The sequence below is a fragment of the Hippocampus comes genome, unplaced genomic scaffold (assembly GCF_001891065.2).
Source record: "Hippocampus comes isolate QL1 unplaced genomic scaffold, H_comes_QL1_v1.1 scaffold74, whole genome shotgun sequence".
Classification (NCBI taxonomy): Eukaryota; Metazoa; Chordata; class Actinopteri; order Syngnathiformes; family Syngnathidae; genus Hippocampus; species Hippocampus comes.
The window spans coordinates 725,755-741,228 of record NW_017804812.1 but is presented as its reverse complement, the minus strand read 5'-3'; the positions used below and the strand labels follow the sequence as shown (position 1 = coordinate 741,228).

The 15,474-nt window shown below is 42.2% G+C and overlaps 2 protein-coding genes and 1 long non-coding RNA gene across 5 annotated transcripts in view; 1 reads left to right on the top strand and 2 right to left on the bottom strand.

Annotated features, from left to right (window-relative positions):
* LOC109513172 (uncharacterized) overlaps window positions 1-3,556 on the bottom strand; it is a 37,505-nt gene extending 33,949 nt beyond the window's left edge. For both annotated transcript variants that reach the window (XR_002167674.1, XR_002167673.1), the window contains exons 1-3: window positions 3,468-3,556; window positions 2,542-2,654; window positions 1,150-1,273 (exon numbers count right to left, since the gene is read on the bottom strand). This is a non-coding gene — a long non-coding RNA (uncharacterized LOC109513172). The remainder of the gene's footprint in view (window positions 1-1,149; window positions 1,274-2,541; window positions 2,655-3,467) is intronic.
* Window positions 3,557-5,024: 1,468 nt separating this feature from the next.
* Window positions 5,025-12,266, bottom strand: ubtd1b (ubiquitin domain containing 1b). Its single transcript, XM_019865442.1, has 4 exons — window positions 11,580-12,266; window positions 7,783-8,010; window positions 7,539-7,696; window positions 5,025-7,267 (listed from the first exon to the last, which is right to left on the bottom strand). Exons 1-4 carry the CDS (start codon window positions 11,659-11,661, stop codon window positions 6,962-6,964), a joined length of 774 nt encoding a protein of 257 aa, XP_019721001.1. The 5' UTR covers window positions 11,662-12,266; the 3' UTR covers window positions 5,025-6,961.
* A 369-nt stretch (window positions 12,267-12,635) lies between these two features.
* Window positions 12,636-15,474, top strand: part of mms19 (MMS19 homolog, cytosolic iron-sulfur assembly component) — a 9,700-nt gene continuing 6,861 nt past the window's right edge. Inside the window, exons 1-9 of one of the 2 annotated variants that reach the window (XM_019863753.1) lie at window positions 12,636-12,770; window positions 13,193-13,241; window positions 13,412-13,512; window positions 13,842-13,927; window positions 14,051-14,125; window positions 14,293-14,362; window positions 14,444-14,572; window positions 14,716-14,777; window positions 15,252-15,338. In XM_019863753.1, the coding sequence (XP_019719312.1) occupies window positions 12,683-12,770; window positions 13,193-13,241; window positions 13,412-13,512; window positions 13,842-13,927; window positions 14,051-14,125; window positions 14,293-14,362; window positions 14,444-14,572; window positions 14,716-14,777; window positions 15,252-15,338 (747 nt within the window). In that variant the 5' untranslated portion in view covers window positions 12,636-12,682. The remainder of the gene's footprint in view (window positions 12,771-13,192; window positions 13,242-13,411; window positions 13,513-13,841; window positions 13,928-14,050; window positions 14,126-14,292; window positions 14,363-14,443; window positions 14,573-14,715; window positions 14,778-15,251; window positions 15,339-15,474) is intronic. The other variant, XM_019863763.1, reaches the window with a different exon arrangement.

Here is a 15,474-nt window from a genome sequence, read left to right as displayed (position 1 = left end):
AAATGTCATTGTCAAGTGCAAGAAGCCTGTGTGCACTTAAAGGCTGCCTTCTATCGAAGCTGACTAGCCCCACCCCTTTAACCTCTGCAGCAACGTTGGCAACACTGACATCGACTTTTCCAGAGATGAGCTCTGGAAAGGACGCTGAGCATGTGCACTCAACTTTTTGGGTTGACCATGGTGAGGCCTGTTCTATGTGGAAGCTGTCCTGTTCAACCGCGATGTGGTCATGGACCGTGTACTGCAGGCTCAGTTACAGGCTATTTGACAATGTTTTCATTGCCTTGGCCATCTTTATGTAGAGCAACATTTTTTTTTCAGACTCTCAGAGAGTTCCGTTCCATGAGATGAATTTCCACTGACCACTATGGGAGAGTGTGAGAGTGGTAACACCAAATTTAACATATCTGCTTTCCATTCACACCTGAGACCCATAACACGGAGGGGTCACGTGACACCAGGGAGGGAAAATAACAAATCAGGCCCAAATTTGGACATTTTCACTTCGGGGTGTACTCTCTTTTGTTGCCAGGGGTTTATTTACACATTGATGGTGAATTATTTGGAGGGGACAGAATATTCACATTGAAATACAAGCTGTACACTGCCTACTTTACCTGCTAGCAAAATGTCATTTCTTCAGTGTTGTCCCATGAAAAGTTGTACAAAAAATTAGATTGATTGATTTCCAGTAATTTATATCAGTTGTGCGGTCACTTTTGTGGAATACGGGATGCATAAAGAATCTGTAATAGTTGCAAGAGTTAACTTTTCACCTTCGAGTTCCTATGGTGGTGCTGTAGCAGGAATAACAAATGTGTTTAGAATGTGTTTCTGGTACGATATTGCCCAATGGCAATTCCAGTTAAATACTTTGTAGAGTCTGTGTTTCTTTTCCCCCTCTTCACGCTGAGGAAAGTGGGTTGAGTCATGGACTCGATCCAAAACATGAAGATGGAGAAACTGAGGAAGGATAATTTGCTCTTTGTCTCTAATTTCATTGATGACATGTTTACGGCCGTTTGGTTTTCCCTCCGCGACGCTGTCTCTCATCCTTCCTTTCTTAGTGACCCAGACAAATGAAGAACTTGGGAATGCGCTGATGTTTCATCTCCGTCTCACATTACCGCCAGACTGAAAACCACTGACCTGACAGAAAAACACCATGCCGAGAGGTTGGTTTGATGCATGACTGTTGCCTGGATTTTCCTGGTCACCATGGCGACTGAAGTCAACACCAAATCTTTCGCGGCCTTGGAACCACTTTGCGTTGCTGCGAGGGAGAAATTGGTTGTTTAGCTTGAATTTGTCTTTTCTGGCTGTATCACAGAATCTACTCCCCAACCCCACAGTCACCGTTTCCCTCCACTCCCATCTGTAACAGAGCCCCCCACCCCAGCCCCCTTGAACAGTGGCGACGTGGAGCATATCCCTTGAAAGCAAGACCTATGACATCACTATGAAGAGACAATGCGCTGAAGTAGTGGTTGGCACATCTGCCTCACATTCAAGAGGATCCAGATTGGAATCCTGCAATAGTATGCGCTCCATCACAACAACTCGCCAGGTTGCTTTTAATTTGACCCAGATTGTGTCCAGTAAACAACACAAAGACCATTATTACCATCAGAAACAGTCACCAGGAAGGGGGACAAACAGATCTCTCACAAAACAAATGCCCACGCATGCACGCACACACACAAACAAGGAAGGTAAAATTTCAAACCCTAACAAACAAGTGTATCACATGTAGACTTCACAAAAACAATGTGCTGTCTGGTTTTAGGCTGCTGCGCGAAATGCAGCTTAGCGTGGAAGTCGTTACAGTAGTTGCATTAAGGAAATCTCATGGCACACCATCAAACAAAACGTCGTCGCTGTACATCGCTCGGCCTCCATAGATGAGCAAATTATTTGCGAAATGAAACTGGATAATTTCTTGTGGCACGTTTAAGGATGTCTCGTGGCCCATCAATGTACAACAGAACCACTGATATCGAAAATGTGAGAGTTGATCTTTCCCTTTCCTTGAAAAAAAAAGACACTTGGATGCTTTCTGCACAAGCAGCAGGAGTTCAGGAAGCGATCCATGCATCTTTCCATTTTAGTGGTTCTACTAAGACGTCACTGTGTTGCTCCCTCCCTCCTAAAAATGTGATGAATGTGAATTCCCCGTCGAGCCACAGTGATTGTCTGATGTCGCAGGAAGCCAAGCAATCCCGACTGCGCAACCTGATAGCACAAGAGGCAGTGACACAAATTGTCATTTTCCATTGCCGTGCCCTGTGGTGCGGCTTGGAGGCTCTGTATGTAGGCCACTTTTCTGAAGATGCGTGTGTTTTTCAATCAAGAGTGCGCCTCACTCCTGTCAAAAGCGAATGATTTAGATGGAGTGTTGCGAAGAGAATGAAAGTTGTTGAAGCTCTCTGGGTGACTGACTGCAAATTCAGCTACAATATTCCAATCACGGCAGTAGTAAGGTCAATGTATTTATTAACCTGGCAGAGAAAAACAAAACAAAACACTATCAATGTTATTTACCTTCTCTGTCCATGCTCAACCTTCTATTGGCTGCATTACTACTGGGCCCTGTGCCCAAGCCTGTCAGGATGCAGCGGGTGACCAGGTTCACTGTGGTGGTTACAGCAAAAGCTCTGCAGGTGACACACACACACACACACACACACACACACACGGTCGAGCTTTAGTTGAGCGTTAGGTAAGTAGATAAAAGCGTGGTGAGAATAGGAGACGGAGGATTAAGCCGCCAAAACTAGACATTACAAACACTGGCTTTTGAGAGGATTTGACTCCTTTCTATCTATTCTGGTTAGAGTCTTGTGCTATTCTGGTCGGAAATTTTGCATAACAATTTGATATATTAATAAACCATAGTGAGCACACGTTATATCACAAACAATCTTCGGTGTCTTACGTAGGAGTGCCACTTCCTGTGTGGTGAACTAACACCAAGTAAACAGGCAGAAAGTAAATGAGGAAAACATGGAGACTTCTCCTTTGGATGACAGTGTTAAATGGCACTTAGTGGGAGAAGCAAAAATAGATTTGGTACTGTTTGCACTTCTTCATTGTGAATGTTTACTTTTGGGAAAGGTTGAATGTGATGGAAAACAGAAGCAATTAAATCTTGTGCAGGACAATGTTACTTAAGTGGAAGTGAAAGGCTTTTCAACATTTACTCATAGGCAGTATTTAATCCCTGTCGTTTTGGGAAAAGTGTGTGTATTGTGTGCAACACTATAGTGAGTATTGTGCAGTGATATGAATATGTGTATAAAACATATAGGTACCACATAACAGTCCACAGACGTCTGAAGTTATCGAAAGCGGATTTGTGGCTTGAATTCCTGGTGAGAAGTATTAACCTCGGCTGAATACTGAACTATTTTTTTAGATACTGTATTAGTTTGTTTATATATGAACCAAAACATGAAAACATTTTTTACCGAGCGTTGCGTTTCAGGCTGATTTTAACGAAAAAAAAGCAGTTGTGACAATCAAGGCAAATGTCGCAAACTCGTCGCCTAGGAGCTACGTCATCTGGACGCGCTTTTTTTTTTTTTTTTAAATTAGCTGCTGTTGGATGCGTCTGGAAAACAGATTAAATGGACTGCAACTCCCAGATTACTGTTCGACTGCACTTCCAACGGCCGTGCATTAATATCGAATTAATACATTTAAAATCAACCTCAAAGACTCATATATTAAATGAATTTTCAAAGACGAAAACTAATGATATTTTGCAAACGTAAAATACAGTTCCAGTTACGTTTCTTTTTTGATAAACACTAAGTAAGGCACCCTCCAAATGAGCTCCAATAAGAAGCAGACATACAGTACTAGTTTCTATTTTGAGTCTCACTGAAATTACCCCATTTTTAATCCCATGCAAATTAGCCAGTAGTATGAATTTGGGGTTTTATTTAATATTTGTAGTAGTATTAATCAAGTGCAGAATAAAAAGATCAAAAATAGGTCACTAAGTGTTGCGTAATTAAGTAAACTCTTTATTCTAAAACAACTGGTTGACCTTCCTTCTTGTGTAGCTACGAGTGAAACGCAATATAGAAATAAATACATTTAAATCAACCCTGAAAGCTCATGAATGAAATTCAAATGACATTTTCGCTAAAATATAGTTAGTTATAGTTAGGTTTGGAAATTTAAGATGTATTTTTTTTTCTTGTCAACGAATATGCTTTTTCCGTTTTTAGTTTTAGTAAATTCGTTAGTTCCTTACTATCGGGTCATATCGGGGCTCTCGCTTTAGAAAGAGTGTAGAATGGGCTGAGACTTGCAGAGTGACCACAAACATGAAGCTCCCAGTGAAATTCCACTGTCAATAGGGGCTTTTTTCCCCTAGGCCTACTTGCACCACAACCCTTTACAGACCCTCGAGTGACTAACTGGGTTTGCAGAAAGAGGGAGGAGGAAGTTGGTGGTGCGCTGCTTTGAAAGGATAGATTCACTAACTACATCGATGGCCTCAGACCTTCGGTTTCCTGCCTTTTGCGCTCATTATATGTAAGTGAAGAGCGTCATCTTGTGGTAAATTAGAACACTGGCATTTTGTTGCGGTGTATTTTACGCTCATTATATGTGAGTGAAGAGCGCCATCTTGTGGTAAATTAGAACACTGGCATTTTGTTGCGGAGCATTTCTGGTTTCAATGTCAGTTTATGACATATGGAGGTTACGAAGAGAGCCCAGTGAATTAGAATGAAAAAATGTTGTGCAGGAAGTGGATGCTGTTTACTTCATGTGTCGTATTGTAAGTAATTTTGAAGCAGTGGTGTGGTGCTCGAGTGGTGAGCACATCGACCTCAAAGTGCAGAGATCGTGGGTTCGATGCTGCCTGCAACCTTCCTGTGTGAAGCTTGCGTGTTTTTGCATGCGTGGGTTCCTCCAGTTTGCTCCCACATTGAGGAGAAGTGATGATACACTGACCCTATGGCTAAAAACAATAGCACGATTTAATTAAAAAAAACAACATGAGATGGGCAGGTTGTAAGAATTCTTATTTAATTTTGAAAAAGATGAGCTCCCAGGTGAGAGGTCAGAGCGACAGCTTGCAATACAAAGTGTCAAAGGTAAACAAACAGTTGACACAGGCGTCTGCTGATTCTATAGATACAAGGGTTGTGCTCGTTCCCGTTTGGATATGGAACTCGCATAAACAGCTGGTGCTCTATCAAATTCACGGTCATCTAGGCCTATGTCTAGAGGATATTTATTGCACAAAGATGACATTTCTTACTCACGTTTGCATACAATGAATAAGAAACCTACCCAATAGCAAGAAGCTCTGGCTAACAAGCTGAAAGGAATTGAAATCTTGCGATGCTGAGATGTGGTTAAAATGTATTTCCATGATTGTACTCTAAAAAGCAGATGTAGCCAATGGTGTTACTTAAAATTAATTTTGAAAAAAGGCATTGCAAACCAATGATGTTGCCTGTTTTAAGAGGCAATATCAACATAAAAACAGCATAAATCAAGTGCGCCAGCAACCAGAAACTCAATGTGCAAAGGCAAGTCATGACAGACAAGATGAGCCACTCCATTGCACTGAATCTGATTTGAGTTCAAGTGTAGTTGCACTTTTGCTACGGGTTTGTTTTTTTTCCAGCTTGAAAAATTCACCTGATAGCTATTTAATAGCAATAACGTTGTTCATTGCATTTTCTTTTTCTTTGCAGCAGCAAACGGGACAGTTTGCCTTCTAGACTAAACAAACTCATGATGTGCAGTGACACAGTTAGTCACATACTGTTATCTGAAAATGGTTCATTAAAACCTGCTTTTTTTTTATGTTGCTACTTTGTATGCAGTCTTGTGCTTTTGAAAACATCAGCACGAGGAGGATTAGTTCAGAGTCCAGTCGAAATCAAGGCGCCACAAATTAAAATATGTTCTGTTCCAGAGCGTATTACGGATGGATTCCCAATTTAAGACTATAAAAAAAGGCCCTTTAAAAGGCCATATTTAAGATCTCTTCACTTAATATGAGCAATTAGAGTGGGCAATATGGGTCCAATATTATATACAGATATTATAATAGAGTATAATTGTTGGTATAATTAAGACTGACTAGGAAACAGGAGTTCAGAACATTAAGGAAGCTCCCTCAATCCCATGGCAAGTAATACAAAAAAAAAAGACAACAATGAATTGATTACCGTAAATTTATGATTCATTTTACGCACCGTCGAGTGAAGAAACTGAATCGAATACCCATTCCAAATGTTGCAACTCATATAAAAGACGGTGTTCCTGGTCTGGGACAGGAAATAGGGGCAATTTCTTCGGGACCATCATGACAACTGGTGAGCGGACTGATATTATTTTAGGCTGGGGGCAAGAACAGCTCCAACGAAACGAAAAGGCCCTTGGTAGTGTCAGGAACAGACATTACATCCTACTTGGATAGGAATTCTTTATTTCCTGAATAAGCGACTGCAGTTCCTGAAGAAGATATGTAATAATGTGAGGGTGATATATTCCTGCAAGTATGCACTCGCACATGGATCAATGCACGCAACCTAGCTCGGATTGAGTTTTTAAAAGGGCTAGACCAGCAAATATACGATCCATGTGGACATGAACCCCTTTTTTGTTTTGTCTTGCAGAAGGCACACAAACTCCTACAAGAGTTCTCTTAAAATGTGCAAAAAAACCACGCGCAATTAACATCATTTTCACAATATAAGAAAATATTAAAGGAGATTGTTGTCCTGTTTTCTGTCTTCCCCTTGGAAAGAAGTAGGATCGCGGCGACGTTTCAGAGTCCCACACAAACGCCACCTCGTGTTCTCCCCATTGGCACCTGGCAAGCTTTAGTTCAGATAAAAGGGCAACGGCCAGAGTCTGCATGCGTTGTGCTGGCTTCATCCGTTTTGAAGAATAAAACGCTCCACACTGCTTTGGTTCTTGACCTCAGCTACTCCGATTCAGGGCTGCTGCTGCTGGTGGCGGCGGCGGTGGGTGTGGGTGTGGGGGTGGGGGTGGGGGTTGTAGGTGACATCTTGGGTTGCGCCTGAGGGTTGACAATGACCTGAATGACAAAGTCCTTCTGGATCTTGGTGTCTTGCAGCCGTGTCTTGTCCGTAAGGAGTTTGCCCGAAAAGAACCAGCGCTGGTGGGCGGCCTCGATGTCCTCCTGGGCGTGCAGCTGCTTCTTCAGCTGACCAATAGTGTCCGTCATGCTGGCGCTCAGGCGCAGGTCCTTGCCTGTGGACAGGCGCACCTGCAGTCGACGTGCAATGTTAAGAATGACACCGGCCCAGAGAAACTTTTCAGATAACCTAATTGTGTACACAGTGTCCACAATGCGCTCGCCAGCAGCTCTTTCGACACGTGCGTCAGCTGTCATACTGAATGAATGCTGTAATCTGGCACAATAAACACAGAAGATGCTTTGGGAGGTGTGGCACCTGCAGGGCAGGATGCTACATGCAGACTTTACTGGGGCGAACGGTATCAGAATGGAAGGAATTAAACACAAGTGTCATCTGTACCTTCAGCTGAAATTCCTTCTTAGGCGCTACGGAGAGCTGGGGACTGTCGCTGTGATCGTCGTCGCTGCGCTCTGAAATGAGGTTGACGGGTGGAGCGAGACAGTAGACGGGTAGCTGATAGCGATTGCCGAGTTCGTCGTAACACTCCGTCAGAGTACCTGGGGAAAAAGATCGTTATCGGTGTTTGCATAACGAGACCAACTGGTTTTTTTTGGAGACCGGTGCATGTTGTGCTCTGGCTCACCATGTGGCAGGGTGATACTGGCCCCGTCTACGATGGCCTGGGCCAGCTCGTGGTCATTACACTCCAGAGCCACTGCGGCGGCCTTTAGGGCATCCCAGATCTCCTTGCGGCCATCAAAAGCGGGCGCCGTGTCCCAGAATTCGTCACGTTTGCTCCGCAGCTGGCCCTCGGTCATCGGGTAGTCGCTCTTCCACTTGGGTCGATCTTTCTTTAGTGGCTCGTTACGAGCTGTCAACAGAAAGGGGACCAAAATGTTAATGTGGGAGTTCCAAAATGGCAGCCGCATCACACAATGCGACAGAGCTTTCGCATTGCTTTGAGGGATGCGTTGTCAGAAATCTAAAGCGACGTGATTGACTGCGGGAGGAAGGGCGCAGGTGATGTCTCTAAATCAACAACGGCCTTTTGCTTTGTTGTCTCTCGACACGTCTAGCTGTCAGCAGACGACAAGAGAACATCCAGCACAACTGGATCTAGTCGGGACTCCATTCAGAGTTTGCAATATGCATGAAGTATGTGTCGCTGTTATCGATGGAACTTGACTTGTGTTTCACCTGTCATTAAATATTTACCTTAAGCACTTATCTAACAGGAGGGAAGACTGCTGGACACATGCACGTTTTTACCGCAACAGTTTCCAATCCCTTCTTGAAAAAGAAATGTGGTCACAGCCACATTTGCTTTTATCATCAAACTCACATTGGAAAAAATATCAACTAAAACTTGCGAATTACTACCTGGTTCTCGGTTATTGAGATGGGATGCAATGGAAAAATGAGGACTTGAAACTAGGACTTTCAAACTAATTATTTATCATGCAAGCAGCTTAGGGAGAAGGACATGGTGTCATGGTGTAAGATTAGTACATGCGCAAGCACTCACTAAGTTTTCCTGACATATAATATATACACCGGCATGCAGGATTCCGTTGACACACATCCCCCCCCTAAAAATGGGCCAAAAGATTTTATTTCCTAACACAAAGTGGTAAAAAAAAAATTATAAATGCACACAGTATCCTGTAAATGAAATATAAGAAGCCTCCAATTGCTGTATTTCTGAATCTTTTTTTATTTTATTTTTTTAGGGCTGTTTTGCATCCATACAAATACAATGGAACCCCTGGTGGAACACCCCAGAGTTTATGTTCACCCAGTGTTAAGCCAAACGGGGAAATGGAAGACATTGTGGCATCAGTAGCATCGTGACAAGTTGGATTTGCCTCTTACCCAAATTAGCCGTGTGGTAGGTCATTCCGTACACAAGTCGCTGTCATGAGCTTATTTGTACATTGTGACAGTTAAGAATGTCAAAATGTTCCTCCTGACTTTTTTTTTTTTTTTTTTGATGGGAACTGGTTACAGGTCATTTCTTTTGTCGTTATTTCCTGTGGGGGAAAAATGGTCCAAGCAAACTGGCAAACTTGTACTGCAACGTATGTCTTTCTCGTTGTAGAACGTGAACATAGAGGATGTATACTTGAAGAAGATAGGGGCTATTTTCCCTAAACCGCTGCTTATCTTATCATGAGAACACTTCGGTCTTCTGTGACTACAGATAAAAACAAAAAAACACACACAGAAGCTCAGTCTCCAGCCCCTTCCACATTATAACAGTTTTTTTTCCCCGAAACCTTTTCATCTGTTTGCTGTTCTGTGCCCATGCTGGATGCGGGGCTGAAGGAAATCCTTCAGTGTGCCGTCTTCCAAGGTGGTCTCCTAAATGTAACTGATTTGAAATAAAAATTAAAAAAATTAGCTAAGGAGGAACCAGCCAAACTCCGATATTTGATAGATTCCGCGGCATAGCGCCGATCTCATCCCGACCATTAGTGACGTAAGCGCATCAAAAACTATATATGAATCTCAATTTTGCTTTTCATTTTGTTTTGTTGGGGTGCAAAATGCACATTCAGACTCGCAGATTTATTTTTCAGCCTTGAGTTGGTTGAAGGAATTGGAATACCCAGAATGCATTGAAGTGCCTTTTTCTTTTGTAAAATATATTTTTTTGTAAATAGTTATCAATAATTCCAGGGGTTTGTGGTGGTTCGCTAATTCTTTCCTCAAGTAGCAGATTTGCCTTTTCCTGACTATACTGCACACAATCATTAGAGAGCTCAGACAAAGGATCACCGTTAGACGTGGGGCAAATGGATTTTAAACTCTGACAAGGCAGTGACAATACTTGACTAATGACAAAGGCAAAACCAAGTTCATAAAAAATGTGTTTGTTTAAAACAAAAAAAACAAAGACAGGAAGAAAGAAAGAGAGGGGACAATAATTGGCGATGCCAGTAAGTCAACATGGAGGGAGGGGACATGTTTAGACATTTTGTTTGGGGGTGCGGCGGCGGGGGGTGCATGGAGACAGTGGCTACAAGCCAGGCTTGGCTTGTGGTCACTACACTCAGAAAAAAACACCCACATTCAAGTGATATTGACACCATTATGATGTCAAGTGGAAGCGATTATTTATGGACAAAAACTTTTTTTTAAGCAAGAGCACAAACTACAGTCTCTTGGGGATTCTTTAACAGTCTCGAGAACGGGTTCCCGCACTCAGTCATGGACTTGTGTGTCTATTTATATTGGGCCTCCTGGTTTAACAGTAAAGGGCGAAATGGCTTTTTGATTCCAAGGTTGCTGCTAAACGTTGACCTGCTGCGTACTTTAGCATTCGTTTATGTCAAGGATGTGTCAATGTCCTGCAACACGTGATTTCACGTTAGTAAGTTCTGGTCCCAGGGAGGAACATTTCTAATTTGGGTCTTCAGCAGAAAACGTTTGGGAACGCCTATTTGAGAAGATGAGCTCTGTTGTTGTAAATTCTAAAAATAACCGTCACCGAAGAACATTCATCAATGTTGTCTTCAAAGCGTCGACGTGCCAAATCATCAAAAGGAATTTTTACGTGGCATGCCAAGCCAGATTTCTCTTGAATTGTTCTCCGGATCCGAAACTATGCAGCCATTCAGAGAGCATGCCGGTTTGTGTGCTGCTGCAGTTTAGTCTGGTGGCTAATATAATATTTACTTCTCGTTAAGTGCTCCTGCAGCCATCCAAATTCCATGTAGGAAAGAAGATCAAAACACGGCTTGGCGCCAGTGTTTATCTTTTGAAGAATGTTCAATTCCGAGAAGATAATAGACATAATAAACCTCCTCAACAATACTGACCGCATCACAGGCATTCTCGCCGGTATCGGCAACAAATGCTGTTTGTGTCACAGATATTGGGTTTGAAAAATTACTATTCAAAATCCATTTCAAGCTGTATATTGCTGCATATTTATCTGGAAATAAACTAATGTACCAAAAATATATTTTAAAACTTTTTCACGTTCAAAAAAAAAAAAAAAAAAAAAAAAGAGTAAGGCTGGCGATATGGTATCACGAGCTCTAAATTCCGACTCTCAAAAACCTCGTCACGTTGTGCACGAGTCTCCTCATGCTGTAAAATTAAAAAAAGATATGAGGGTTTCCAGCAGGGTACAGATGTGTGCCGAGTTTCCCCACAAAACATAAGGTAAGGGTGAAAGTGACTCACGCTTGACCCATTGCATCATTGATAAAATAAATTAATTGCAACAGGGATGAAAAACAACATTGAATATGTATACATCAGAGGATAATTCTAAACAATACATTTTCTCTGTGGTGCATACATTTGGTCACAGCATCAGAAACTCAACGACGCAGCAATTCAACACAAAGCAAAAGCTGAAACACAATCACAAGTGGTCATCATTACATTTCTCACTGGGAATGTGTTGTAGTCCTGACATGGTGTTCTTACCTCCACGACCACCGTTCCTGGAAGAGCCTCTGCTCTGTGTATCATCCCATCGTTCCCAGTATCTCCCCACACATCCTCCCATGGTTAGAGGGGATGCACTCTGCTTCCAAGCGTCCTACTAACTCAGCAGGGGCCCCATTACAAACTGTAGCCCAGCAGTGAGGGTGGGCAACGGGTTTTGGTGTTGCAAGCAAAGTGTTCAGATCACTGCGTGTTACCTGGATCAGTTATGTTCAAACACGATTAAAGAGCGTCACAACTCGTGGGCCACAAGATTCCAAGACTTTGATGCTTCACCGAGCGACTCCGTTTTCTTTCAAAACGTCCGGCCAGAGTGCAAGGGCATATCAAAGGGTATCTTTCTTTCTTGCTGTCCCTCGTTGTGATGTTGACAAATCGTCCAAACACTTTTCTCGCCCCAAGCTAATCACGTTAGCTAGTTAGCTTCCGCGTCAGGAAAACATTAACTTCGAGCACGAGTGGTATTTTCCACAACAATTTTTTTTCCCAGTGTGGAGACGGTCAGTAGCTACTTTTCCACTCCAGTTGTTCTCTACTACGATAGTCCAGTGTGGCGTCTGTTGTCAATTCCATATTTAAACCTTTAAATATCATTCCTCTTCCAGCAAAAGGTTACTGACGGAGGAGCTCGACTCCCAACTTTTTTTGCGCCTGCGCATGAGCTAACGTGATGATGACTTCACGTGAATTAGGATAAACTGCAACTATTTAAAAAATAGCTGATATTGAATTCTAAAGTGAACACAACTATCACTAACACGCGCGAAAAATAATTACATTTTTTATAATCAATTTTGTTATCGTAAAAGAGGAAGATTAATTCAAGTGCCACTCATCTCAAGGTGAAAATATAAATGTCTTTTGTCACTGAAGGCGTCACAAAATAATAATAAATGTTGTTTTCAATTACAACATGGACAGTTGCAACATTCTTGTCCCCACATGGAATTATATTAAAACGTAAAACGTGGTTAGTAGTACGCGTTGTGCTTTTTTTCATTCTTTTAAAGTCTGATATCCACACTTCGATGTCGCAACTCGATTTTGTGCGCATGCGTGCACCAGTGGCGTGAAGAGGCACGATGGCTGAAGAAAGTCCCGTGCTGGTGTCACTGGTGGAGGAATTTGTCTCGGGATTGCAAGACAGTAAAGCCAAAGATACAGCCGCAGGTGGAGGAATACGTGTTCAGTTTGACCCTCCGTTGAATACTTTTGCTTTCGTTTCCTTAAGTGCGTGCAAAGCAGCATGCCTGTGAACTAGCTAACTTAGCGCTTCAACATCCTGTTTGGTAATGAAGTGAATCGCAGTACACGTTTTATCATCATCTGACTTCTGATCCTAATAAAGATATGTGTAATAATTATATGTTTAACCCTACTGTCATGGGCAATTAGTCTTACAAAAAAGTGGTAGTTAGGCAGCGTGCTTACATGTTAACGGCACGTTACTTGCTAACATCTTGCAACGAAATGAACTTTTGACCTGCATGCTTCGAGCGAATGTGTATGTGTGATCATCGGCGATCATTTGGGAAGATTTGTGTACTTTACCATTTTTTTGTGTGTTTATACTTTCGTATATTTCTTTTCAGGTCTCAAAAATGGAGAGTTTACTGTTCTGCAGCTGGTGGAAGCATTGGGGTGAGCTGTCGATCCTTCAAATAACAAGTCAGCAGACCTTGAACGAGAGTTTGATTACACTGGGATGTTTTCCTTATCATTCTGCCGTTTTGGAGTAGCACAATGGAGTGCAACTATAGTTGTTTTGTGACAGTTATTCAAGCGGTTTCATGTATTAATTTTTTTTTTAGACCGAGTCTGACCAGCACTCAGCCTCAAACTCGAGCCAGAGGGGTCAAACTGCTCTCTGAGGTGTTACAGGAGTGCTATGAAGACCTCACACAGAAAGAAGGTGTTTCTCTTCATTCAGTCAATGGTTCATTTTCCTGTATTGGGGGTTCTCGGTTTACACAGGGCCAGCATCTACTGGTACTTAATAAAGTGAATATGAAGTTCAATGGGTGTGGAGATACACTCGCCTGACTTGCGTGAATGTGAGTGTGCATGGTTGTTCATCTCAATATGTGCTCTGTGTGACTGCTGGGACAATCTCCCAACACCCGTGACTTTTTCTGCAATTTCTACACTTGCAGTATCTACATATATAGAGCTATTTTGAAAACAAACGTCTTTATACTGTTCTGTTATTGTGTAAAATAACTGTACCCCGTGTCTCCTCAGTGGAAGTTCTTCTCTCGTTCTATGAGAACCGGCTGAAAGACCATTACGTCACCACACCGCCTGTCTTACAGGGACTCAGGACATTGGTGAGCTTTACCAGAACTACTTTTTATTGTTTACCAACGTCTATTGAACATGGTTAGTTCAGGTAATAATAAAACACACTATTATCCGATTCAATGGTTTTTTTTTTTCTTTTTCCTCCCCAGACCCATTGCCCAACATTGCCTCCCGGCGCAACAGTTTCCATACTGAAGTCCTTGTTCCAGGATGTTCATGTTCAGGTGAGGTCTCACAATCGCAGCACTCCTCAATTTTCCATCGTGAACAAACCATCAGCGCTACCGAATGCAGGAAACCCTCCACCACTTTGTCATGTGCTACCAACAGCTCGTGCGGTCAAAAATTGTTATAAAAATTAGTTGCTTATGGTTTGTGTATTTCTCCGCAGTCGCTGTTGCTGGCCGACAGAGCGTGTGTCTATAAGATGCTCATTAACGTCATGGACACCAGAGAGGCTGGTAATAATAATAACACATTTGACAGTTCAGAGTCGTTTTCAGAATGTGCAATGCATTTAATTCCCTAATTTCTGTCCACAGAACTGAAGGGATTAGGAGCCGACTTTGTGTTTGGTTTTGTCCAGTCGATGGATGGGGAGCGGGATCCTCGTAACCTCCTCTTAGCCTTCCAAATTGCCAAGAGGATCATCCACAGAGGTTACAGTCTAGGTGAGAGCGGTGACTCACCTTTTTTTTTTTTTATTATTATTGATGGGTGGGGGTATTGCACACTTTTAGACGCAACAAGATGTTCATCTGTTCAGCGTCAAAGTAATTTCCTCTGTTTTTGTTTTTGTTTTTTTGTTTTTCAGGTAAATTTGCAGAGGAGCTTTTTGAGGTGACGTCCTGCTATTTCCCCATTGACTTTACTCCGGTAAGTTCCTGTTTGTTCAGCTGCTTTGGTGAGCAATTGATGAAAGCAGACACAATTGGTGTTACGTTCTCATAATAGCGACTTCAACAAATCTGTAGAGGAGACCAGTCCAGTGAGTTCACACCTTTTTGACGCCGTTGAGAGAAAGTTTCGGTTTTTGGACTTTTGTTGTGTAGCTATTTTATAGTTTGTTTGTTTTTTTTTACGTTAAATTAATATTAACTGTTGACCTGCCTTCCTTAATTGAGACACCGTGCCTATTTGTGTTAAGGCCACTACAGTGCAAGGTTTTATGTACACATACTCCATCTTCCAGTTTATAAAAATCAAATTGGTAAAGATCGGATTTAAAAACATAAGCCTGACTTTATCAAAAGCCACATCCTGCCTTTTGGAAAGATGGGCAGACATATTTCAATGTCTTGCCTGCTGCTTCTTGTCAACCTCCCTCTGTACCCCTACCACGTTTCTCAGCCCCCCAATGACCCTCATGGTATCACCAGAGAGGAACTGATACAAGAACTGAGGGAAGTCCTCACGGGAACTCCGAAATTTGCTGAGGTTTGTCTACATTGTATTAATACCTACATTTTCCTACATGCTCTCAGTCACCAGTGAGGCTCCTTTTTATAACAAAAAAAATATATATATATATATATATACTATTTTTCAGTTTCTGCTGCCCCTAATCATTGAA